The sequence below is a fragment of the Bos taurus genome, chromosome 7 (genome assembly GCF_002263795.3).
Source record: "Bos taurus isolate L1 Dominette 01449 registration number 42190680 breed Hereford chromosome 7, ARS-UCD2.0, whole genome shotgun sequence".
Lineage (NCBI taxonomy): Eukaryota > Metazoa > Chordata > Mammalia > Artiodactyla > Bovidae > Bos > Bos taurus.
In genome coordinates, this window is record NC_037334.1 from 27357683 (window position 1) to 27380049 (window position 22367).

Below are 22367 nucleotides of genomic sequence, written 5' to 3' on the forward strand. Positions count from 1 at the left end.
CCATCAGCTTCAGAAAGATTATCACGTTTAATTCTCACAAGGACACTTTCCCGTGGTACTTTTATCCTCATCAAAATGGGGCAAAATAACCAAATATCTTGCTTATAGTCACATATTCGAAAATGTGGATCCAGGAATCATGCATTGATGTTCTGATAACAAAGCTCATTTCTTTCCCCTGTATTGTTGTAACATAAGAACTTAAATCAATTTTTTTGCAAGTGAATACTAGGGAGGAAAAAAGAATGGGTGATTTGGAAGTAGTAGAGAGGGATGAGAAGCAGTTAAAAAGCAGTTAAAAAGTCTTAGTTACAAGAATTTACAGACTGACAAAAGACAGTGTTAGCAAGGTATTTAAACCAATGAGTATTTATTAAAAGCCAGGGGCGCACCAGGCACAAGTCCTGTCCACTAGGCTAACAAATACAAATGATGTAACCAATTCACTTATTAGCTTATCTGATTAAACAAAATACATTTCATAGAAATGATTATAAAATGCATTATAGATAAACAGAATATCTTTTATATTAACAAATCTTAGGGTACCTAAATAATTATTAATAAAAACCAGCCAATCCATATGGTAAATAGAAGTTAGCAAACTACCAGTTATATATTTTAGTCAGCAAAAGAGTAAAGCATGTTATCATCATGCTGATGGGTTTCACCATTAATTATAGACATCCTGTTTCAAAACAAACACAGTCCACCTACAATCTTAAAAATGCAGTATCTTCCATCCAGTATCAAATCACTATTATATTTTTTGGTTTAAAGATTAGTTTTGGTTTCAGAGTCAGTATATATTTAGTACTTTAGTCTCAAGTCTCACAGATTCTTGACTTGGGGTGGGTGAGAATTAATCCTACTAAGTATTAATGAGAGGAACAAAACAAAACATAAAATGGGATCGTTTAATCAGCTTTGCCTGATTTTCTTGCCAATACGCAGCTGAGACGTTAAGATACACACGTAACTTAAACCAGAACATAACATCAGAAAGGGAAAAAACCCCCAAACTCAAATGCTACTTGTTTGAAGCAAGTTTGTCCATGAGAGTTTTTTTTTTTTGCCCTTTTGGAAAGTCATGGCAAATTCTTTAAGGGACTGTATCGAGTTTGTTGGCACATGATTTATCCCTTCCGTTGAAGGCTGGCTAAGGCGGGGGTGGATACATGAGAGAAAAGGCTGATGGGTAGGACTGAAAAGGCTGGAGTGGAATATGTTTGCTGACACAGTCACAATAACCTGCCGAACCACAATCATCCAAGTGTCCGCCGGGCCCTTCTGAGACCTCCAGAGACGGGTGTTTTCTTCAGGCACCAGCGCTGAAAACTTCCTCAGAGAGTCAAGGTCAACTTTTATTGCACAGGAACCAGAATTATTCCCCATTCCCCCCTTTCCTGAGTCTGAGACCTCCAAGGGCAAGCGAGGCTGCCCGCCCGCTAGCTCCTCTGGCCAGCAGGGAGCACTCCACCAGAACACCCTGGGAGCACCTACTTGAAGGGAAGTACGAGGTACTGCGTGGCTCGAGCTTCAGTCACCATTCTCAAGCAGCTTTTGTAAGTTGTTTTGTATCTTGAAATAATAGAGAGAAAAGCTCCTGTTAGTCCATAGAGTGGAGTATACAGTAATGGCGTATTTGCGGGGGTTCATATAATGCTTGAGATTAATCTCTTCTACCTTGAATTAAAAGCTACACATGGGTTAAATTTAGATCAGGCAAATAAATGCACTATCATGGCACAAAACTGTTGGACAGTCCACTTTAAAATGAAAAAAGACAGGGCAAAAAATGAAAGAATGGCACAAAGGTGACGATGTCAGTAGAGACTAAGAGAAATAGAACAAAAACCTTGGCAACACCAGGTGTGACCCAAGTGCACTCAGAGGCAATGGGAGACTGTCGTTGACAAAGCCCATCTGATGGTCTGAATCGGACAAACCACAATATAACATTCCCCAGAAGACAGAATTTCACAGGACACTGCCTAGCTGTGGATCTCAAGACCACAGGATAGTGTTGGGCATTGAAAATGGGTTTGGTAAATGTGTGGGTAAACGAATTTGAAAGAATCCAGAGCAGGGTGTTTTTAAGGATCAAGACTGTGAAGGGAATAGGGAACTCTGTGGAACAAGGGAAAGAGAACATAGTCTTCTTTTGCAGGAATATTCTGTGATGTCCTACTGGTATCCACAGAGTAAATGGAGAGGAGGAGGTCTAATAAGTATGTCCCAGGAACTTCATGTATGCTCACCTTAACCACACACACGTTCACACACACAGGCAGGTTTTCTATGCAAAGGAGATAAACGGGCAGTTTACAAAAGGAAATCCATATGAAGAATATATGAAATGATGTTCAACCACAGTATTAATCAGGAAAATGTAAATATAAACCATGAGATCTGACTTCACACTCGGTCTAGGATGTGGGAGGGGGCCAGAATGGCTTAAGATGGTGTCTACATTAGAGAATCTGAGGAGACATTTGAAGATAATTAGTGAACAAAGTCTTGTGCAAGTAAAAAAAAGAGGAAGGAGTTAAAATATTCTTCAATTTCCCACAGGAATGACTGAAAGGGCAGTGATGCCATGAACAGAAATGGGTAAGATATAAGCAGGCAGATCAGGAGGCTGAGACATGACCAGTCCCTGCGGGAGAATAAAAGAGAGTTGCTGGTGTTGAGTAGAAACAGCCGAGACGTGGCTCCTACCTCCCCATGGCTGCTCCACCTCCGCCATGCACTGCTAGGTCATCACCAGCCTGCCTGGGGAGGGCGGGGCTGGGGGGTACAGCCTGAGTAACAAGCACATGGGTGTGCCCTGGTGACTCTTTTTATGCCAAGATTCCTATGAGCAATGAGTGCAACTTATGATTATTTATAAGGTCAACACATTCATTTTGACCCTAAATCCCCTCTTTCCGCTTCTGCTTTGGGACACAGGTTTATGTTGGCACCCTAGCCGAGTGGCTGGGTTCTGCGCAAGACGTGGCCAGCTGTCTCTCCTGCTTTCCTGTCCCTCATTACAGAAAGTGTTGTCCCTGCCAGGATCCACAGGAGAATGGAAGAAATGCACAAGAGGGTGGCTGGGTTCTGCATGCTTCCCAGTCCAAAGAACATCACCAAGTGCCAGCATGAACAAAAGAGAAAATTATCACTCCATTCTCCAGGTCAGCATGGAAGTCAAACATATCTAAAGTGAAAGTCACTCAGTCATGTCCAACTCTTTGTGATATAGTCCATGGAATTCTCCAGGCAGAATTTGGAGTGGGTAGCTTTTCCCTTGTCCAGGGGATCTTCCCAACCCAGGGATCAAACCCAGGTCTTCTGCATTGCAGGCAGATTCTCAACCAGCTGAGCCACAGGGGAAGCCCAAGAATACTGGAGTGGGTAGCCTATCCCTTCTCCAGCAGATCTTCCCGACCCAGGAATTGAACTGGGGTCTCCTGCATTGCAGGCAGATTCTTTACCAACTGAGCTATCAGGGAAGCTCTAAACATGTCTAATTATCTTCAATTCTAGCAACTAATGTTTTAGAAAGGAAAACAGTTCTGGTTGCTACTCCATACCTTCTCTAGCTTGATTATGGATCGAAAAGAGAGAATGTCTGAGTCTGCCCACTGATACAGTAATTCAGTGGGAATTATCTGTCATGCCTTGGTTTAGAATAGAAACCTGTGGACTCCTTTGCTCTCCATACTTAAGTGGTTAAGTGCTAGATACCATTTGGTATCACAGGACAAACTTAATTTGACTCATTTGTGTTTTATGTTTCTTCCCAAGTAAGCATAACTGTACTATTATGGAAATCCACCAAATACCAAGCATTTGTGGCAGCAATTAGAATTGAATAATTCACTAAACCTTTCCTGAGATAAGGATCAAAACAAAGCATCAGATGGGAAGGAATAGACATGCTGAAAGAAGAGAGAAGAAATGTTAACAAGGTTTAACTTCAGGATATTTCTGGCTCCCACCATCTTCTCCTGTTTGCCTCACTCTTCAGTGACCTTATCCCCATGTCAGATATCACTTATCCTTGGGGCCTAGGACAAGAGAATAATTTCTAACCAAGGAGGAAAACCACAAAATCTACTATTAATAACAAGGAAAATGAGCTGAAACCTATTTCTTTGTGGAAAATCCCCTGGCGAGGTTTAGTCATTTCAATGGCTTGTTGCACACCCATGTGTGTGTAACCCCTGCCCTACGGTGGTAGGGGGCCTATAGTACCAACATAAACCTGTGTCCCAAAGCAGAAGCAGAAAAGAGGATTCTGGGTCAAAATGCATGGATTGACGTTATAAATAGTCGTAAGTTGCACACATTGCTCATAGGAATCTTAGCATAAAAACTGTCACCAAGCAGTAAGACCAATCTAGATAGCATATTAAAAAGCAGAGACATTACTTTGCCAACAAAGGTCCGTCTAGTTAAGGCTATGGTTTTTCCAGTGGTCATGTATGGATGTGAGAGTTGGATGGTGAAGAAAGCTGAGCGCTGAACAATTGATGCTTTTGAACTGTGGTGTTGGAGAAGACTCTTGAGAATCCCTTGGACTGCAAGGAGATCCAACCAGTCCATCCTAAAGGAAATCAGTCCTGAATATTCATTGGAAGGACTGATGTTGAAGCTGAAACTCCAATACTTTGGCCACCTGATATGAAGAGCTGACTCATTTGAAAAGACCCTGATGCTGGGAAAGATTGAGGGTGAGAGGAGAAGGGGATGACAGAGGATGAGATGGTTGGATGGCATCACTGACTCAATGGACATGAGTTTGAGTAAGTTCTGGGAGTTGGTGATGGACAGGGAAGCCTGGCATGCTGCTGTCCATGGGGTTGCAAAGCGTCAGACATGACTGAGCGACTGAACTGATTGACTGAGGCAGTAAGTATAGTGACTGCCCCAACACAGGAAAGAAAGCACTCACCTTTTCTAATCTCATTATGTTAGCTGTAAGCTCTTGGCACAAGGCCTCCACATTTAACTGTACTTGTGACCCCAGGCCAGATGGTGCTGTCTGTCTGTAAGAACCAAGAGAAAAATTACTGTGGGCAGGAATGGCAAAGAAACAAGTGGAATGAACACATTTTAAATTTATTTGAACAGAAAACTAGGTTATAATAGAAGACAGTGTGCATTTAACCTGCTAACATCAGAAAGGCCCTGCAGTAATCTACAACTCCAGACTAGATGTTTAGGAGACTAATTCTACAAAGATCAGCTGGAAATCTCTTAAGCTATTTTTGTCTAAGTGGCTGGGTTGTACCTCGGCTTCCAAACAAGAATCAATTATTCTCAAGCATGTGGTTTCTTAGACTCCTTTTATTAACCGCTGATACTTCCTCTCTGTCCATGATGGCATGCATTTTTAAGGACTATTGCTTTTCTCAGTCATATTAGTACTGTTTATGGGAGAAGCAATCATTTACACTAGAACTTTCATGTTTGAGCTTCCCTGGTGGTTCAAACGGTAAAGAATCTGCCTGCAATGCAACAGACCCAGGTTCAATCCCTGGGTCAGGAAGATCCCCTGGAGACGGGAATGGCAACCCACTCCAGTGTCCTTGCCTGAAGAATTCCATGGACAGAGGAGCCTGTCTTGAATCAAATTTCTGTTGATGTATGTGACTTCTGTATTTCCTTCCTTGAGACCTGCCATATAAATGTTAATTGCCCTTGTCTAGTAATATAACTGATTATTCACTATTTACCACTCGAGTGTTAAAGGCATGGGTTCTTACTCTGGGGTCCACTGGGGTCCTATACCAGCTAAAACTGTAGGACATTTAGAGATATGTATACATTTTCCTGGAGAGCTGCTCAAAAACCATTGATCAGATTTTCATGTTAAGGTCAAGCACCATTGTTTGTATTTTCTCTGTTTCTTGGTTGTAATTTAATTTTAGCTGTAAAGTTTTTTTTTTTTAATTTAAGTATAGTTGCTTTACAGAATTTTGTTTTTTGTCAAACCTCAGCATGAATCAGCCATAGGTACACATATATCCTCCTCCCTCCCATCTCCCTCCCCATCCACTCTAGGTTGATACAGAGCCCCTGTTTGAGTTTCCTGAGCCATACAGCAAATTCCTGTTGCCTACCTATTTACATATGGTAATGTAAGTTTCCACGTTAGTCTTTCCATACATCTCACCCTCTCCACCCCTCTCCCCATGTTCATCAGTCTGTTCTCTGTGTCTGTTTCTCTATTGCTGCCCTGTAAATAAATTTTTCAGTACCATTTTTCTAGATTCCATATATATGTGTAAAATATGATATTTATCTTTCTCTTTCTGACTTACTTCTCTGTATAACAGGCTCTAGGTTCATCCACCTCATTAGAACTGACTCAAATGTGTTCTTTTTTATGGCTGAGTAATATTCCATTGTGTTTATGTACCACAATTCTTTATCCATTCATCTGTCCATGGACATCTAGGTTGCTTCCATGTTCTAGCTGTTGTAAACAGTGTTGCGATGAACAATGGGATACATGTGTCATTTTCAATTTTGGTTTCCTCAGGGTATATGCCTAGGAGTGGGATTGCTGGGTCACAACTTAGCTGCTACTGCTAAGTTGCTTCAGTCGTGTCCAACTCTGTGCGACCCCATAGACGACAGCCCACCAGGCTCCCCTGTCCCTGGGATTCTCCAGGCAAGAACATTGGAGTGGATTGCCATTTCCTTCTCCAATGCATGGAAGTGAAAAGTGAAAGTGAAGTCGCTCAGTCGTGTCCAACTCCTAGCAGCCCCATGGACTGCAGCCTACCAGGCTCCTCCGTCCATGGGATTTTCCAGGCAAGAGTACTGGAGTGGGGTGCCATTGCCTTCTCCATCTTCCATAGGGGCTGTATCAATTTACATTCCCACCAACAGTGAAAGAGTGTTCCCTCTTCTCCAGCATTTATTGTTTGCAGACTTTTTGGTGATGGCCATTCTGACTGGTGTGAGGTGATAGCTCATTGTAGTTTTGATCTGCACTTCTCTAATAATGTGTGATGTTGAGCATCTTTTCATGTGCTTGTTATAAGCTGTGAAGTTTTTAGATGGCACTAATTGGTCTAATTTATTTTACATAGGATCCATTTTTGAGCCATAGATACTTGGTAACTTATTGATGATTATCTAAATGTTAAGAAAGCAAACATGTTTTTCATTGAGCAGAGGTGAAACAGTTTTTTCTTTAACCTTGATCCATAGTATCAAAGTCTTATATCCCAGAAAGGAAACTGAGTTTAAATCTTAAAAAATATATGTATTATTTATTTGGCTGTACTGGGTCTTAGTTGCAGCATGTGGGATCTAGTTCCTTGACTAGGGACTGAATCCGGTCCCCTGCATTGGAGTGTGAGGGCTAGCCACTGGACCACCAGGGAAGTACCTGGTGAAATCTTTTGGTTTCTAAACGAGGGATATGAGACTCAAGGTACTGATTTATCCACATGAAATTCTGTTAGTCCACAGGCTGTGAACCCACTAACAAAGCTAGTACAATGTATATATTAAAAAAAAATGGTTCTGTACCAATGAAAGCAGATTACAAGTGTGGGTTTAGCTACCTGGGCAGCATGGATGGATGACCCTGGATAAAGTAAGATACAGAGGAAATTCAGGCTCTGTTAAATTACTCTATTAACAGACTTTCCCATCATAGATGTTCCCTGACCTCATGTCATATGTGACCTCTATGAGTTTCCTTTTAAATGATTGTTTTTCAGACTGTTACCTCCTCTTGGGTTGACTAAATAGTAGAATAAATATTCCATTTGACTTTCATTAATAGAGTTTCCCCCTCATTGTCACCAAGTTAATTAAATGATAACAGGACAGGAGGTACATTTCCCTAATAAAATCACTTATATCATTTATAGTGAACTAATACTAATAGTTTACAGTAATGTAGAGTCACCTTCTAGCTCTAGGTGTATTATTAACATTCTGAACAACATGGGAGAGAGTAAGGGCAGGGTATAAATCTGTCCCAAACCATTCATTAGACTTCTTATTATTGCTTCAAATGTATGTTCATGGTACAAAAATAATCTGTGTGACAGCATACACATAAGCCATAGAACAAAACTTTTAGGTAACTGTTACGAGTGTCAAGAAAGGCCCCAGAATGATATAGCATAATAGTTCTTAAAGTGTAGACCCCAGACCAGCACCAGAAGCTTGGAGAATGGGCCCTGCAGTCTATTTTAATAAGCTGTCCAGATGATTCTGATACACAATGAAAATATACCGACTCCCTTCTCAGTTATTCCTTACATGCAAGGAACCACTGGTAGACTAAGTTTCTATGGTCATATAGACCTGAATCCTGATTCTGTTATTTCTTTTTTTTTTTTTTTACAAACTATTTCTCTGAGTCTCAGTTTTCTCATCTGTAAAGGAGGGAATAACACCTATCTTATAGGGTTACTTCCCTAGTGGCTCAGACGGTAAAGCGTCTGTCTATAATGTGGGAGACCCGGGTTCGATCTCTGGGTTGGGAAGATTCCCTGGAGAAGGAAATGGCAATCCACTCCAGTACTATTGCCTGAAAAATCCCATGGACAGAGGAGCCTGGTAGGCTATAGTCCATGGCGTCACACAGATAATACTATTTAGAAGCACTTTTTCAGCTAGATGGATATGTCTGGGTTTGTCACAGGGATTAAGGGAACAAGACTACAGACCTCACAGAGTAAATTTCTCCCAGCATATATCTGAACCACAACCCCTCAGGATCAGAAACTGGATTTGGGCTTCCCTGGTGGCTCAGACGGTAAAGCGTCTGCCTGCAATGTGGAGACCTGGGTTCTATCCCTGGGTCGGGAAGATCGCCTGGAGAAGGAAATGGCAACCCACTCCAGTACTCTTGCCTGGAAAATTCCATGGACAGAGGAGCCTTGTAAACTATAGTCCACAGGGTCGCAAAGAGTCTGGCAAAACTAAGTGACGTCACTTCACTTCTTACAGGGTTATGGTGAAGATATAATGAGAGAACATTGTTGGTGTGTGAAAGTATCTATTTCAACAGTTTCTCTAGCACATGATACATACTCTATAAAGAAATATCTCTACTTTTAAAACTTTAGCTAGCAGTATGCTTTTATTTTACTTTTTAGGGAATGTGTCAAAATCCTCATGTAAATGGGTTTATAGGAAAGACTGCTATGTCAATAGATTTAATTCAGTTCAGTTCAGTCGCTCAGTCGTGTCCGACACTTTGCAACCCCATGAATCACAGCACGCCAGGCCTCCCTGTCCATCACCAACCCCCGGAGTTCAGTCGGACTCATGTCCATCGAGTCAGTGATGCCATCCAGCCATCTCATCCTCTGTCATCCCCTTCTCCTCCTGCCCCCAATCCCTCCCAGCATCAGAGTCTTTTCCAATGAGTCAACTCTTCGCATGAGGTGGCCAAAGTACTGGAGTTTCAGCTTTAGCATCATTCCTTCCAAAGAAATCCCAGGGCGGATCTCCTTTAGAATGGACTGGTTGGATCTCCTTGCAGTCCAAGGGACTCTCAAGAGTCTTCTCCAACACCACAGTTCAGAAGCATCAATTCGTCGGTGCTCAGCCTTCTTCACAGTCCAACTCTCACATCCATACATGACCACAGGAAAAACCATAGCCTTGACTAGACGGACCTTTGTTGGCAAAGTAATGTCTCTGCTTTTCAATATGCTATCTAGGTTGGACATAACTTTCCTTCCAAGGAGTAAGCGTCTTTTAATTTCATGGCTGCATTCACCATCTGAAGTGATTTTGGAACCCAAAAAAATAAAGTCTGACACTGTTTCCACTGTTTCCCCATCTATTTCCCATGAAGTGATGGGACCGGATGCCATGATCTTCATTTTCTGAATGTTGAGCTTTAAGCCAACTTTTTCACTCTCCACTTTCACTTTCATCAAGAGGCTTTTTAGTTCCTCTTCACTTTCTGCCATAAGGGTGGTAATTAGTTGGGGCCTATTAAAAATACTGTGGTAGAAAATCTTTACAGACACATTCAGTGAATTACTGGTCACATGGATCTTTATAGTGGTCAAGAGTTTTATAAATAATGAGTTCCTATAAAGAGCTATAAATGATGAAATGTGCTGAGTTACTTGAATTGCTTCTTTTATATGAATGACTTGACTCACTGCCGTTTTACAAAGATAAACTTGAATATTTTAATAAATGGGCCAAGGTCACAATGGAGCTTAGGATAAGAGAACAAGATAATGTAAAATTAGGCTTGTTTCTTGCCTTCTTGTTGGCAACACTATAGCAAGTCAAAAACATGCAGAGTCAGGTCATTCATTTTTTTCTCCAGGGTCCACCTACCTCTTTATTTTCTACATGTACACTTAGCAAAATGTCTCACACAGAATGTATCCTCAATTAATGCTTGCCAGAAGGATGCCATGCTCAGGTCAAACATTATACCAATGTGAAAAGCAAGCAGAAGACAGAACTGGAGCGAACTGTCTTACTCAGTCTGATGGGTGTCCACAATGGAGGTTAGTGACCCCAGCTGCTCCTCCAGAGTATTAATTCTGTATCTCATGTAGAAGGTCGAGATGATCAGTGCACAGACACTGGAAAGAGATAAAAGAGAAATCATCAATTGGTTAATGGCCAGGGCCTGACTGATGTTCCTAAAGCAAGAAATGTAAAATCTATACATTCGAGGCAAGGAATTTACCCAAACTAACTTGACTACAGAGACTTTAAAAAGGTCATTTTTTTTTTTTAACAGACTGATGCTTGCAGCATACTTTAGAACTAAGATATTAAATTCTCTAGTCCCTCAATTTACAAATAATGGCCATTTAGGAGTCTTACTCAAAGCCAGCCAATGTAGATTGTCAAGCTGGGGCTCCTCCTCCCGCCAGGTACTGTCGGAAGTCCTGGCCAGGGAGTGTCTGGGTCTTGAGGTCTTGTGACTCACAAATTCCCTGCTTTATCTGAAAACCAAACTGGGCACATCCTCCTCGGTTGTGAGCAACAGCTTCGAACTGGGTCAGGCTATTTTCAGAAGAACAACTGGTTACAGAGAGGAAGCTGAGGGGGGATTTAAAAAAAGTCAATGCCTAAGTTTTTATTGAAGGGGATTAGTTGATTTACAGTGTTGTGTTAATTACTGCTGTACAGCAAAGTGATTGTTATACATATATTTATATTTTTAGAAACAGTCTTTAATACTATTTTTTGATATTCTTTTAAAATATTTTCCATTTTTTCAACATTCTTTTGTATTATCCTGTGGTTTATTATAGGATATTGAATATAGTTCTCTGTCCTATACAGTAGGACTTTGTTGTTTCTCCTATACAATTATATTTTATAACTGTATATAATTTGCATCTGCTAACCCCAACCTCCCACTTTATCCCCCCACCCTCTCTCTCTTAGAAACTACCAGTCTGTTCTCTGTGTTCATGCTGCTGCTGCTGCTGCTAAGTCGGTTCAGTTTTGTCCGACTCTGTAAGACCCCCATAGACAGCAGCCCACCAGGCTCCACCATCCCTGGGATTCTCCAGGCAAGAACACTGGAGTGGGGTGCCATTTCCTTCTCCAATGCATGAGAGTGAAAAGTGAAAGTGAAGTTGCTCAGTCATGTCTGACCCTGTGCGGCCCCATGGACTGCAGCCCACCAGGCTCCTCCGCCCATGGGATTTTCTAGGCAAGAGGACTGGAGTGTGGTGCCATCGCCTTCTCCCTGTGTCCATGAGTCTGTTTCTATTTCACAGATAGGTTGATTTGTGTCATATTTTAGACTCTGCATTTAAATGATATCGAAATGATATTTGTCTTTCTGACTTACTTAGTATATAATCTCTAGTTACATCCATGTTACTGCAAATTTCATTCTTTTTTATGGCTATTATTCCATTGTGTGTGTATACACAATATCTTTTTACATTCATCTGCTGATGGACATTTAGGTTGCTTCCATGTCTTGGCTACTATGAATAGTGCTAAGAACATCGGCGTGCATGTGTCTTTTTGAATTATAGTTTCGTCTGGAGATTTGCCCACGAATGGGATTGCCGGATCACATGGTAGTTCTATTTTTAGTTTTCTGAGGAAACTCCATACTGTATTCCACAGTGGTTGCACCAGTTTACATTCCCACCAACAGTGTAGCAGGGTTCCCTTTCTCCACACTCTCCAGCATTTCTGAGCTTTTTAACAATGGCCATCCTGACTGCTGTGAGGTGGTACCTCACTGTAGTTTTGCATTGCAATTTTCTAATAATTAGCAGTGCTGAACACCTTTTCATGTGCCTCTCGGCCATATGCAGCTGTTCTTTGGAGAACTATCTATTTAGGTCTTCTGCTATTTACCAATTGTGTTGTGGTTTTTTTTGTTGTAGTTGGGTTGGATGAACTGTTTATGTATTTTGGAAATTAAGCCCTTCTTGTTCACATCATTTGCAAATACTTTTGCCAATCTGTGGATTTTAATTTTGTTTACAGTTTCCTTTGCTGTGGAAAAGCTTGTAAAATTTTGACTAGGTCCCATTTGTTTATTTTTGTTATTATTTCTATTGCCTTGGGAGACTGAGCTAAGAAAACATTGCTAAGGATGTTTTGCCCATGTTTTATTCTAGGAGTTTTATGGTGTCATGTCTTATGTTTAAGTCTTTAAGCTATTTTGAGTTTAGTTTTGTGTATGGTGAGATGGTGTGTTCTAACTTCATTGATTTACTTGTAGCTGTCCAATTTTAAGGGGATGACATTTTAAAGTTGTTTTGGTTTCTAACCGGAGGACATTGGATAGATGAAAAAATAAACAAGAACAAAGATGCATCATATTTCAGGCAACAATTTCTCTACTAAGAGTATCTACTCAGAACTTAAGTCCTGGATCTGGCATATTTTGCTCTTTTTTCTTCCCTTCTCCGCTATTTATTTAAATAAAAAGGGATGAATATGAAAACATGACCTAAGTTTAAGAAAAAAATGTTGAAGTAGGAGATGAAAATTGCCCCCCGAAAGATCTGGGTCACATTAGAGACATTAGAGATTCATGGCTCTTAACAATGTGAAGAGATTTTTCCTTTAGTGAAATGAATCATTTTCTTAAGTCATTAACAGTAAAATACAAGTCTTAAGTCATTCACAATAAATACATTTACTTACACAATTGCATAGAATATAAGAATATGGTGGAGAGTTGGACATTTCTCAGACTTTACTCTGGGTATGATTCCAGTGGTTTCTGACTGACCTGCTGAATGGAAAACAAAATACATGTTTTAAAGTGATAACATATCTCCTTCATGCAGCAGTATCCCTATAGGGAAGAAGTACTTGAGAGACAGAATTATTTCCAGGCAATTGGAATCAGAGAAAATACTACCTGAAGCCTTCCAGTTTTCATTTCAATCAGTAGTTACAATTCCTTCCCACATGTTTCATTCAGTATTTTTGTTGAGAGCCTTCTCTGTGCCAAGCCTTGGGATAGTGAGTGACTGGTGAACAATAGAGACCCCAGCCTTGATCTCCTACCGGGACAACTGGTGACCAGTTATGATAATAATCAGTAAATAATAATTAAGTAATTAAGTTTTATGGGTAATTTTTGAATCATAGTCTCAATGTATTCAGAATGATGAAAGGTCCTCTACAGAAGCTATTCATCTTTGCATCCCTTACAGTAAAGCACAGAACTGGGTACTGTCTGTTGAGTGAATAAATGAACTAATATGCAAAGACCTACAGCAGGAAGAGAGGAGAGGGAACAGGAAAGGCAGTCATAAAGTGAAACATGAGGACCTTTTAAAGTTACAAGCAGATGCCCCCACTACCCACCTGGCATCATAATCCGTTCTTTACCATGCCCAGGGAGACTCTTGGCTTTTCCCTCAGGTACTCTGTTCACAAGGGGATCTGCCCGAGTTGGTTTTGCTTCTCCCTTGGAGACATTCAGAACTGTCTGGGATTCTGTCACGTGGAAATCTACCAAGATGAAACAGGGCTGGGTAAGTTTTCCCTCCAGTGCGTTGACACACGTAGGATCAACCACAAAGCAAATCAATCCCTGAATATACACATAATGGTCAGGAATATAAATGGATCTTCTCACAAGCTGGTTGAGTGGTTTGGGGATGAAATTCAATGTTTAAGCAAATAAGAAATAAAACGATACAAAGGCAGTTTGTCCTTATCCCACTGACTCATGGGGATCATTCGGCTATAATAATTAATAATATTATAAAGAAGAGGTAAGAAAATATTGCATGTTTCTGTCTTTCGACCACTCCAACATTGTGTCTATTTGAGAGATGATTTCCCCCCCCAACCCCGACACCACACAGCTTGTGGGATTTTAGTTCCCCAACCAGGGATTAGACCTGGGCCCTCTGCAGTGAAACCGTGGAGCCTTAACCACTGGACCATCAGGGCATTCTCAAAGAGACATTTGTTACATGCATTTAAACAGAAATGGGTTTTTACCACACAGGCAATTCGTTTCCCTTGAACTTTCAAACTACCCTTTGTTTAGAGTCCCATTTTAACTGTAAGCTCAGAAGATGTGTTGTTTATTGGTTGGTTTTGTTTTTGGTTGAGGTAAGGATGTTTTGTGGAGAATTACTGAAAGTAAAGATACAAAAATCTCCCAGACCTCGAGAGTTCTCAGATTCAGGGGTCTGAGATCCAGAACTACTGTATCCTTCCATGTCTTGCCTTCTTCGGCGCACCACTCCATCCAGATCTGAAAATTCATCATTGAAATCCTGAAGGGAAATAATGAAATGCAAAGAGGCCCATTATCCTTTATTCAACATGTAGGCCTTTCACTTAGGCCTGACCTATAAAATACAAATAAGGAAGGATTACCCCATCCTACTGGGTTTCCTCAACAGATCAGAGTATCTGATTGCTGATTTTCTGGGCAGTCAGAACTCTGTTAACACACAGTGGCCAACTTGTTTGAAACAACAAATGTCTAGGGAAAAAACTGGAATGCTAATGGCAGAAAAGCTTCCGGGTAAAGCTGGAGAAGTCTCATTTGCATTTTGTAATGAGAAAAAGTGACTGAAATACATATATATAACAAAAAAGTTGCCAGAAAGTTCTAAATGTATGTTCTAAATGCAGAGTCCTTTGGAACGCAAGGAGATCAAACCAGTCAATCCTTAAGGAAATCAACCCTGAACATTCATTGGAAGGACTGATGCTGAAGCTTCAATATTCTGGTCACCTGATATGAAGAGCTGACTCAACGGGAAAGACCCTGATGCTGGGAAAGAGGTGGGTGACAGAGGATGAGATGATTGCATGGCATCACTGATACAATGGACATGAGTTTGAACAAATTCCTGGAGATGGTGAAGGACAGGGAAGCCTGGTGTGCTGCAGTCTCTGGGATCACAAGAGTCAGATGTGACTTAGTGACTAAACAACAACAAATGCAGAGAAAGGTTTTTTCAAATTATAGTTTTAACAGAGGTATTGGAAACAGAAAAGGGAAAATGGCTTAAGCAAACTGGACACTGAAGGGAGAGTTTTAGCTTTTTTCTTCCCTCAAACAAATCAAAACAGGGTCAGTAACATACTTCTAAATGACAGAAGGGTTATACAGGAGTGTGGAGTTGGGAAAAAGTGGGATGTTTTTGCTGTGTACCCTACTTGTTCCCCAAAGTGCTGAAGAAATGAAGAGACAAGAGGCGTCACTAAAATGTGCCGGTGAAAGTACAATTAAGCGATTAGGCAAAGGTACAGTTAGGCGAGCTTTTCACAATTTATTTAGCGACCAAGTGAAGAAAAGGAAACATGGCCTGTAAGCAAATTACCAACATTTCACCTTCAATTAGCTGTCTCTTGATCATTTCAACAGCCATTGCAACTTCATGCAAGAGTTTATGGGGGAAGGAAAATTAAACAATTCAAATCTCCTCAATTTAATAAGTATTAATGGAATGCCTACCATAGATCAGGCAGTATGCAAAGCTCCATACCTATGATTTCATGACTGCATTTAATTTTCACAGCCATGTAAGGAGCTTGGCATTTTACCAGATGAAGAAACTGAGTCAGAGTAATTAAAGAGCTTGCCCGATGGCATAGCTCAGCTGGGTGGAACTGAGATTTGAAACCAGGTTTGATGGATTCCAAATCATAAGTGTTTTATCCTATTTCTCACTGTTTTTTTAAGGTAGATTTTTTTTTTTAATTGAGATAAAATTCACTGATTTAAGTATACAATGTAGTGGTTTTCAGAATAATTAGATTATTGTACAACCATCACCCCTGTCTTATTTCTTGATATGCCCATCTCCCCACCAAAAGAAACTCTTTATCCATCATCAGTCACTCCAGTTTCTCCCTCCTTTCGTCCCCTGGTGACCACCAATGCATTTTCTGTCCCTATGGATTCATCTATTCTGAACATTTCATATAAATGAATCATACAATATGTGGCCTTTTGTGTCTGCCTTCTTCCCCTTAGCATAATGTGTTCAAGATTTATCCATGCTGTATTATGTATTGATAGTTCTTCCTTTTAGGTCAAATAATATTTCACTATATAGATATATTACATTTTATTTATCCATGTATCAGCTGATGGGTATTGGGGTTGCTTCTACTTTTGGGCTGTGATGTATAATGCAGCTATGAACATTCTGGTTTAAGTTCTTGTGTGAACATGTTTTCAATCCCAGTACTTTTTAACAGCTCTGAAAAAAAAATAAAGATGTGTAGATGCTGAAACTCTGGACTCATCCCACTTCACCAAAGGTATTAAAACATTTAACAATCATCAATTCGGGAATAACCATTTGAACAACATGGCTGGGACTTCTTGGTCTTATATTATACCATCTCAGGTATAAATCTTATACAAATTGGGGGGAGCTATTTCCCATTAGAGATTTACGCTATAGTCAAAACGTCTAAGGGAATCAAAGAATCTCTCTGCCTTTCACTTGGGCATTACAGCTTTCTTCTTCCACAGTTATTTCTGGGTATCCCTCATCATCTACTAAGCTGTAAAATCTTTGAAGGTAAGAACTAGTTTTGATTTTTCCTGGTGTCTTTATGGCTATACTATGCTAGCATGGTGCCTTGAACGCAGAAGACGTTCAATGATTTGTGGGACTGAATCATGCCCTCTCCAAATAAATTGGTGAATCCCTCTAAACAACACTGATAAATACATCAAGATTTGATGAATACCTTTGTGGACCTGTAACTGGCCAAGTCAGCCAACTAACCTGTTTCTTTTCTTTTGCAGGATGGCTCTTCAATTACCTGAATAAGTTTATGACTTCCTATGGTCCTCTCTTCTTCAGGACAGAAATGCCCTCTTCAACTCTGCCTCAGACACCATGGTCCTACGTTCCTCCCACACCCTGGTCATGGTGTAAGGAGCAGAGCCACTGTGGGACCTTCTTGCACTGTGATCATTATGTAGGCAACTCACCAGAGGCAGAGATGAAGGGCGGTCTGCCCGGAAACTGTTTTCAAGAGAAGATGGACTGGGACCACTGCCAATACCTGTATTCTGAAATTATTGAAACAAAATTATTTTTACAAAATGGAAAAACCAGATCAACTCCCAAACTAAGAAATACAGAAGAGAGAGAGCAGCTGAGGCTCAGAGATGTCATACTCACTTCTAAGTGTCCACACACAGATTTCAGTAGCTTGTAAGTTGAATCTCTGGAGAGTAAGGAGACAAATATGTACTGAAAAACAAAATAATAATTATTAACAGATACTGCTTGACTAGATAAGAGTTAAAAATTTTTTCTATCCATATTTTTTCAAACAATGTAGCCTATATTCTATATAGAGTCTATACTCTCCTTCCTCTCACCCACACATAGAGTTTTTATTCCATTCCTGGAATAAAGTGGATATGTTCTCCCACAATAGCAACAAAACTCTCAAACCGAACTTAAATAATAGAGAAATGTATAGCAAAAGGAAAGCTCTGATACCCTAACCTTGGTGCCCCAGACAAGCTTGGACAGAAAGGGACCTGAATAGTAAAGAAAGGCCCGTGGTGTTTTTGCCAAGTCCTCTTTTAAGTCTCTCTCCCGCCCCTCCCCACCTCCTTTTGAGAAGGTATTTAACAGTTCCCAAGGGTCTGCTGTCTCTGCTCTGACCTAGATTTCCATTGAAAATTTCCCAGCCGCTCTAACAGGCTCATTTTTTTTCAAGCCACTTCCAGATTCTTTCTTGCACAAATATGGAGATTTCCTAGTGGACGCTTATAAGTAAGTTATGAGAAAGAAGTAAAGTCAGAGCTAGACAAGTCATTTGGAGACAAATAACATAAGGAAAAATGATTTTACCATCAACCACATGTTAACAATAAAAAGGCTCACTCTTTTTCCATCTGTTCGAGTCACACAGTCTTTTCACACTCGCTTTCCAAAGTTTGTGACTACCCTCTCTTGCTCACCCATGAGAGAACTTGATATACTTTCCAAGCAAATACTGTATTCCAAAGTAGTTAACATGATGGGTTCTGGTGGTAGGTGGACCGAGTTGCAAATTTTGGCTCCTTTACTTACCAAGTGGGTGACACTGGGCAAATTGCTTACTTAATGCCTCTTAGTTTCTGTTTTCTTAACAGTCCCTACCCTCATAGTATGGCAGTGTGGGATAAACGTGTACATACAAGGAAAGTATCTTGTGTTTGTCTGGCAAGAAGTACCTGATGCTTGCTAGCCATTAGTATTAAAAAAAAAAAATTCTCACAATAGGTATCAGCATATTTCCTAGCTCATCAGAATAGCTTATTTTAATCTTCCCTTCTCTTTCCTTCCCTCTTTAAGTTATTTAGTAGGGTTAGAAATTAGCTTTTATGCTTTCAGAAAAACAATAGGGAAAAGATTAAAAAAAAAATTCAAGTGAAAAATGAGTAACCAAACCATTCCACTGCCTCTCTCTTGCCAAGATGAAAGAAACATTGCTCTCCATGCAAATATTTCAGGTTGTCCATGCCTGGGGTAGCCCAAGGCCAATGACAACTCCAGAACTTCTGTATCAAAGAAGCAGAGAGGGAAGCAGAGAGGGCCTAGATTGGGCCTGAAGCTGCACCCGAATAGCAGACCCCACCTTTATGTTTTCAGGTTGGCTCTGGAGAGGCACCAATGGAGTTACAGGGAGACTGGCCACCCCCACCCCAGGGACTCCTCCTATCACCCTGCCTCACCCTGTAAGGAAGGCAGTGGTAGTGTTTTAAATAATAATAAAGAAATGAAATATATCCCTTTAGCTTGACCTGACCTGATAGATGTTAGGGAAAGGGAAGTTGGGAAAGAATTTTAATTTTTTGGACCTTGGTCAAGCAAGTATAATGAAGTCAGCAGGAAATTCAAAATAGGCAATGATTAGAATAAATCACCTTGTCAGGGGAAACCACACTATACAAATATCTGAAACTGTGATTTTAAAAATTAGTCTTCTAGAGTATCTCCCAATTCATGGTATTTATGGTTCAGGGTCTTGGTACTTGGCAAGAGGCCTCTAAGGCAATGAAACCCAGACAAGGACAAAGCAGGGTGCCCACGCGTACTCACCCTGTCTGTGACTGTCGCTATAATCAGGGCATTTGGCACCAAGAGGGCAGTTTTGGTTTTCTTTATCAAGGTTACTGAGAAAGCTGGAATCGAGATCTGAAACAGAATCACTGAGTTAACATGGGTTCAGGCTTCACAGAGCAGCATTCCAAATCTTCACGTTAAAGGAAAAAGAAAAGATAAAACCAATAGCTGGCTCTTCAGTCTCCATGAAGAAAAGGGAATCTTAAAGAGTGGTATGGGTGTGTCACCAAGGTCTCAACCTGGTGTTTGCAAAGCAGGAGGATAAGTGTAGATCACTGAGTCTGTTGAAGGGTTTGGTGGGAAATCTTTATCTTTAGACATGGGAACAGAATGCAAAATGTACAGTCATTTTAAAGGTGATCCTAAGACCCTAAAGAAATTACGTGCTTTTGGTTACCCACTCTGAGCTCATCTCCAACCACCCTGCTCTCCTCTGTCCTTAGGGGAAGAGGCTGAAAGCACTGGTGTAGCAGACCCATTTGGAGACAGGAATCCTGGGACCTGAATTCTCAGTTCTGTTACTATCTACATGACCGATCCAACCTTGTAAGCTGTCCTTTCTTGGCCTCAGTTCCCTGATTTATAGGGACAGTCTTAACCTACTTCCCAGGATTTTCTGTGGATTAAATGAGATAACAGATGGAAAATACCTAGCACTCAATAAAAATATCATTCATTTCATCTGTCTCTTAAAAAAGAGGATGGGTGAAATAAAAGAACTAAGTTCTTTTCTGATTCAAACAATAAGAAGTAATGACAATTACAGCAGCTACCATTATCAATACCTATTCACTAGATGACAATTTTATTTAATTATGACATTCCTATAATATAGATATAAAGAGATAAGGATGTTTGTTTAGAGAGGTATATGACTTTCACCAGGGCTTTCCTGGTGGCTCAGATTGTAAAGAGTCTGCCTGCAATGCAGGAGACCTGGGTTCGATCCCTGGGTCAGAAAGATCTCCTGGAGAAGGGAATGGCTACCCATTCTAGCATTCTTGTCTGGAGATTTCCATGGGCAGAGGAGTCTGGTGGGCTCCAGTCCCTGTGGTCTCAAAGAGTAAGACATGACTGAATGACTAACACACATGACTTTCTCAGGGTCATAAATAAGTTACAAAGATAGAATCTGAACCAATCTGATCCAAAATAGGGATTCTTTTTTATACAATGTACTGCAAGAACGTACCAGATGCCATAAATAGTAGATGTTCCTCATATTTTAATCAAACCTGGTTAATTTTTATGAGATCAACCAGGTTTGATCTCAAAGGAAAATGGATCATATTACTTTGATCCCTGAAAACAGAGGCACCCACACTCCTGGTAATAAGGGCCTGAATTTACCCACGGGTGCACACACTCACGTGAACATACATTTTGTAAAAATGCTTTATATATTCTGAAAGAAATCAACAGGGTCGGTTGGAGGGGAGGAGGGCCTTATGCTAGTACTTCCAGCTTGAACGACCAAAACTGAACTTGTAATTTTCTTATGCTTAAATTTAGGATATTTGTGTTCATACTGAGGTTTACAAGATGGAGTTGTTCTACTGCCCAAGATGGGAAGATTATGAAGAAAGAGGGGCTGATCTAAATTAGACACTAGAGGAAAGAAAGCTATTTCACCAAAGAACTCTACCCACAAAACTTTTGAAGTTGGGGAAATAATTCAGAAGCGATACACTGGGATTACTTTGGAAAAAAGAACTTAGTATCTTCCAAGAAAGATGATGATATAACAATGAGTCTAATTTCGATTCTCAGCAGCAACACGAATACACAGTGACAAGAGCTATAAATTTGGATTTTTGCAGAATCTGAGGCATGGAACACCCTTAAGATGGAATTTTCAATCAATTGCTTCATAAGTATAAAATGACAACTAGATAACACTGGAGAAATAAAGCATGAATCATTTCTCTGTTTGAGCTTAGATGGAATGTGATACATGCCTTTAATTTTACTAGCATCTGAAAATACACACAGGCTGAAAAGGTCTTGATTAAATTAAGGTTACACTTTATTATTAACATTTCTCCAGGGTAGGGTGCTCAGAAAATTCCCCTTCCTGGTGCAGATTGCTTGGCTCCTTTTAGTTCATGCTAGATTGCGTTTGGCCAAGGTCTGTTGGCAGGGAGCAAATTCTGCCGGAGGACTGAAGCCCAAGTTTCCATGACACCATCCTCAGTGGAGAAGGAATGTGCAAGTCACTATTGTGGTTCTTATCTTCCCACCCCTCTTAGATTAGATACAGCACAGGCAAAAGCAATCCCATGTGTCCTTGTCTTGAAAAATCCAGGTCAATCTTTTTTTTTTGGTCAGTTCTTTCTTAGCTAGAGGAGGGATTTTGAAACCATTACTAGAATAATATTAGCTTGAAACCACTTACTGGCTTTGTGAATTCCTCATCCCTTAACAAAGGCTAATTCTTTTGTTCTCTAATGTTTTCAATCCCTGCTGCTTTGGTCAGAGGTGTTAGCTTTTGCTATTTCTGAGAATTATCTTTATCCCACAGAACCGGAAGTCAAGTCTCCTTATCCACTCTATGCACAAGAGCTTATAATCCAGAAATCTAGAAACATGGTGTAATATTACTCAATATCGCTTTCCATTATACTGATTCAAATAATACTGTGAATCTAAACTACGTTTATCTCAACACAACTCTATACAATAAAAATTACATGTTTGATGCTACTCTGCTGACTCAACACCAACATAAAGAATTTCTACTATATTTGTTAAGTGGCCTTTATTTATAAGACTGCCAGTAGCTTTAGGAAGAGTATTTAAATAAAACATATC

The 22367-nt window shown here is 40.3% G+C and overlaps 1 protein-coding gene and 1 long non-coding RNA gene across 6 annotated transcripts in view; one reads left to right on the forward strand and one right to left on the reverse strand.

The window, feature by feature from the left end:
- Nucleotides 1-351: 351 nt before the first annotated feature.
- The window catches only part of GRAMD2B (GRAM domain containing 2B), a 119449-nt gene continuing 97433 nt past the window's right edge, over nt 352-22367 (reverse strand). For 2 of the 4 annotated variants that reach the window (XM_005209088.5, XM_005209090.5), the window contains exons 6-14: nt 19533-19628; nt 17616-17687; nt 17423-17503; nt 14621-14732; nt 13807-13953; nt 13135-13225; nt 10479-10583; nt 4943-5036; nt 352-1581 (exon numbers count right to left, since the gene is read on the reverse strand). In XM_005209088.5, coding sequence (XP_005209145.1) covers nt 1540-1581; nt 4943-5036; nt 10479-10583; nt 13135-13225; nt 13807-13953; nt 14621-14732; nt 17423-17503; nt 17616-17687; nt 19533-19628 — 840 coding nt within the window. In that variant the 3' untranslated portion in view covers nt 352-1539. The remainder of the gene's footprint in view (nt 1582-4942; nt 5037-10478; nt 10584-13134; nt 13226-13806; nt 13954-14620; nt 14733-17422; nt 17504-17615; nt 17688-19532; nt 19629-22367) is intronic. The other 2 variants (XM_005209089.5, NM_001079579.1) reach the window with 2 other exon arrangements.
- Nucleotides 13888-17428, forward strand: LOC112447385 (uncharacterized). 2 transcript variants are annotated; one of them, XR_009495218.1, is made up of 3 exons: nt 13888-13976; nt 15097-16737; nt 17234-17428. It is a non-coding gene; the product is annotated as an uncharacterized lncRNA (long non-coding RNA). The 2 variants fall into 2 exon arrangements; XR_003035554.2 differs by having other exon boundaries at nt 15097-15249.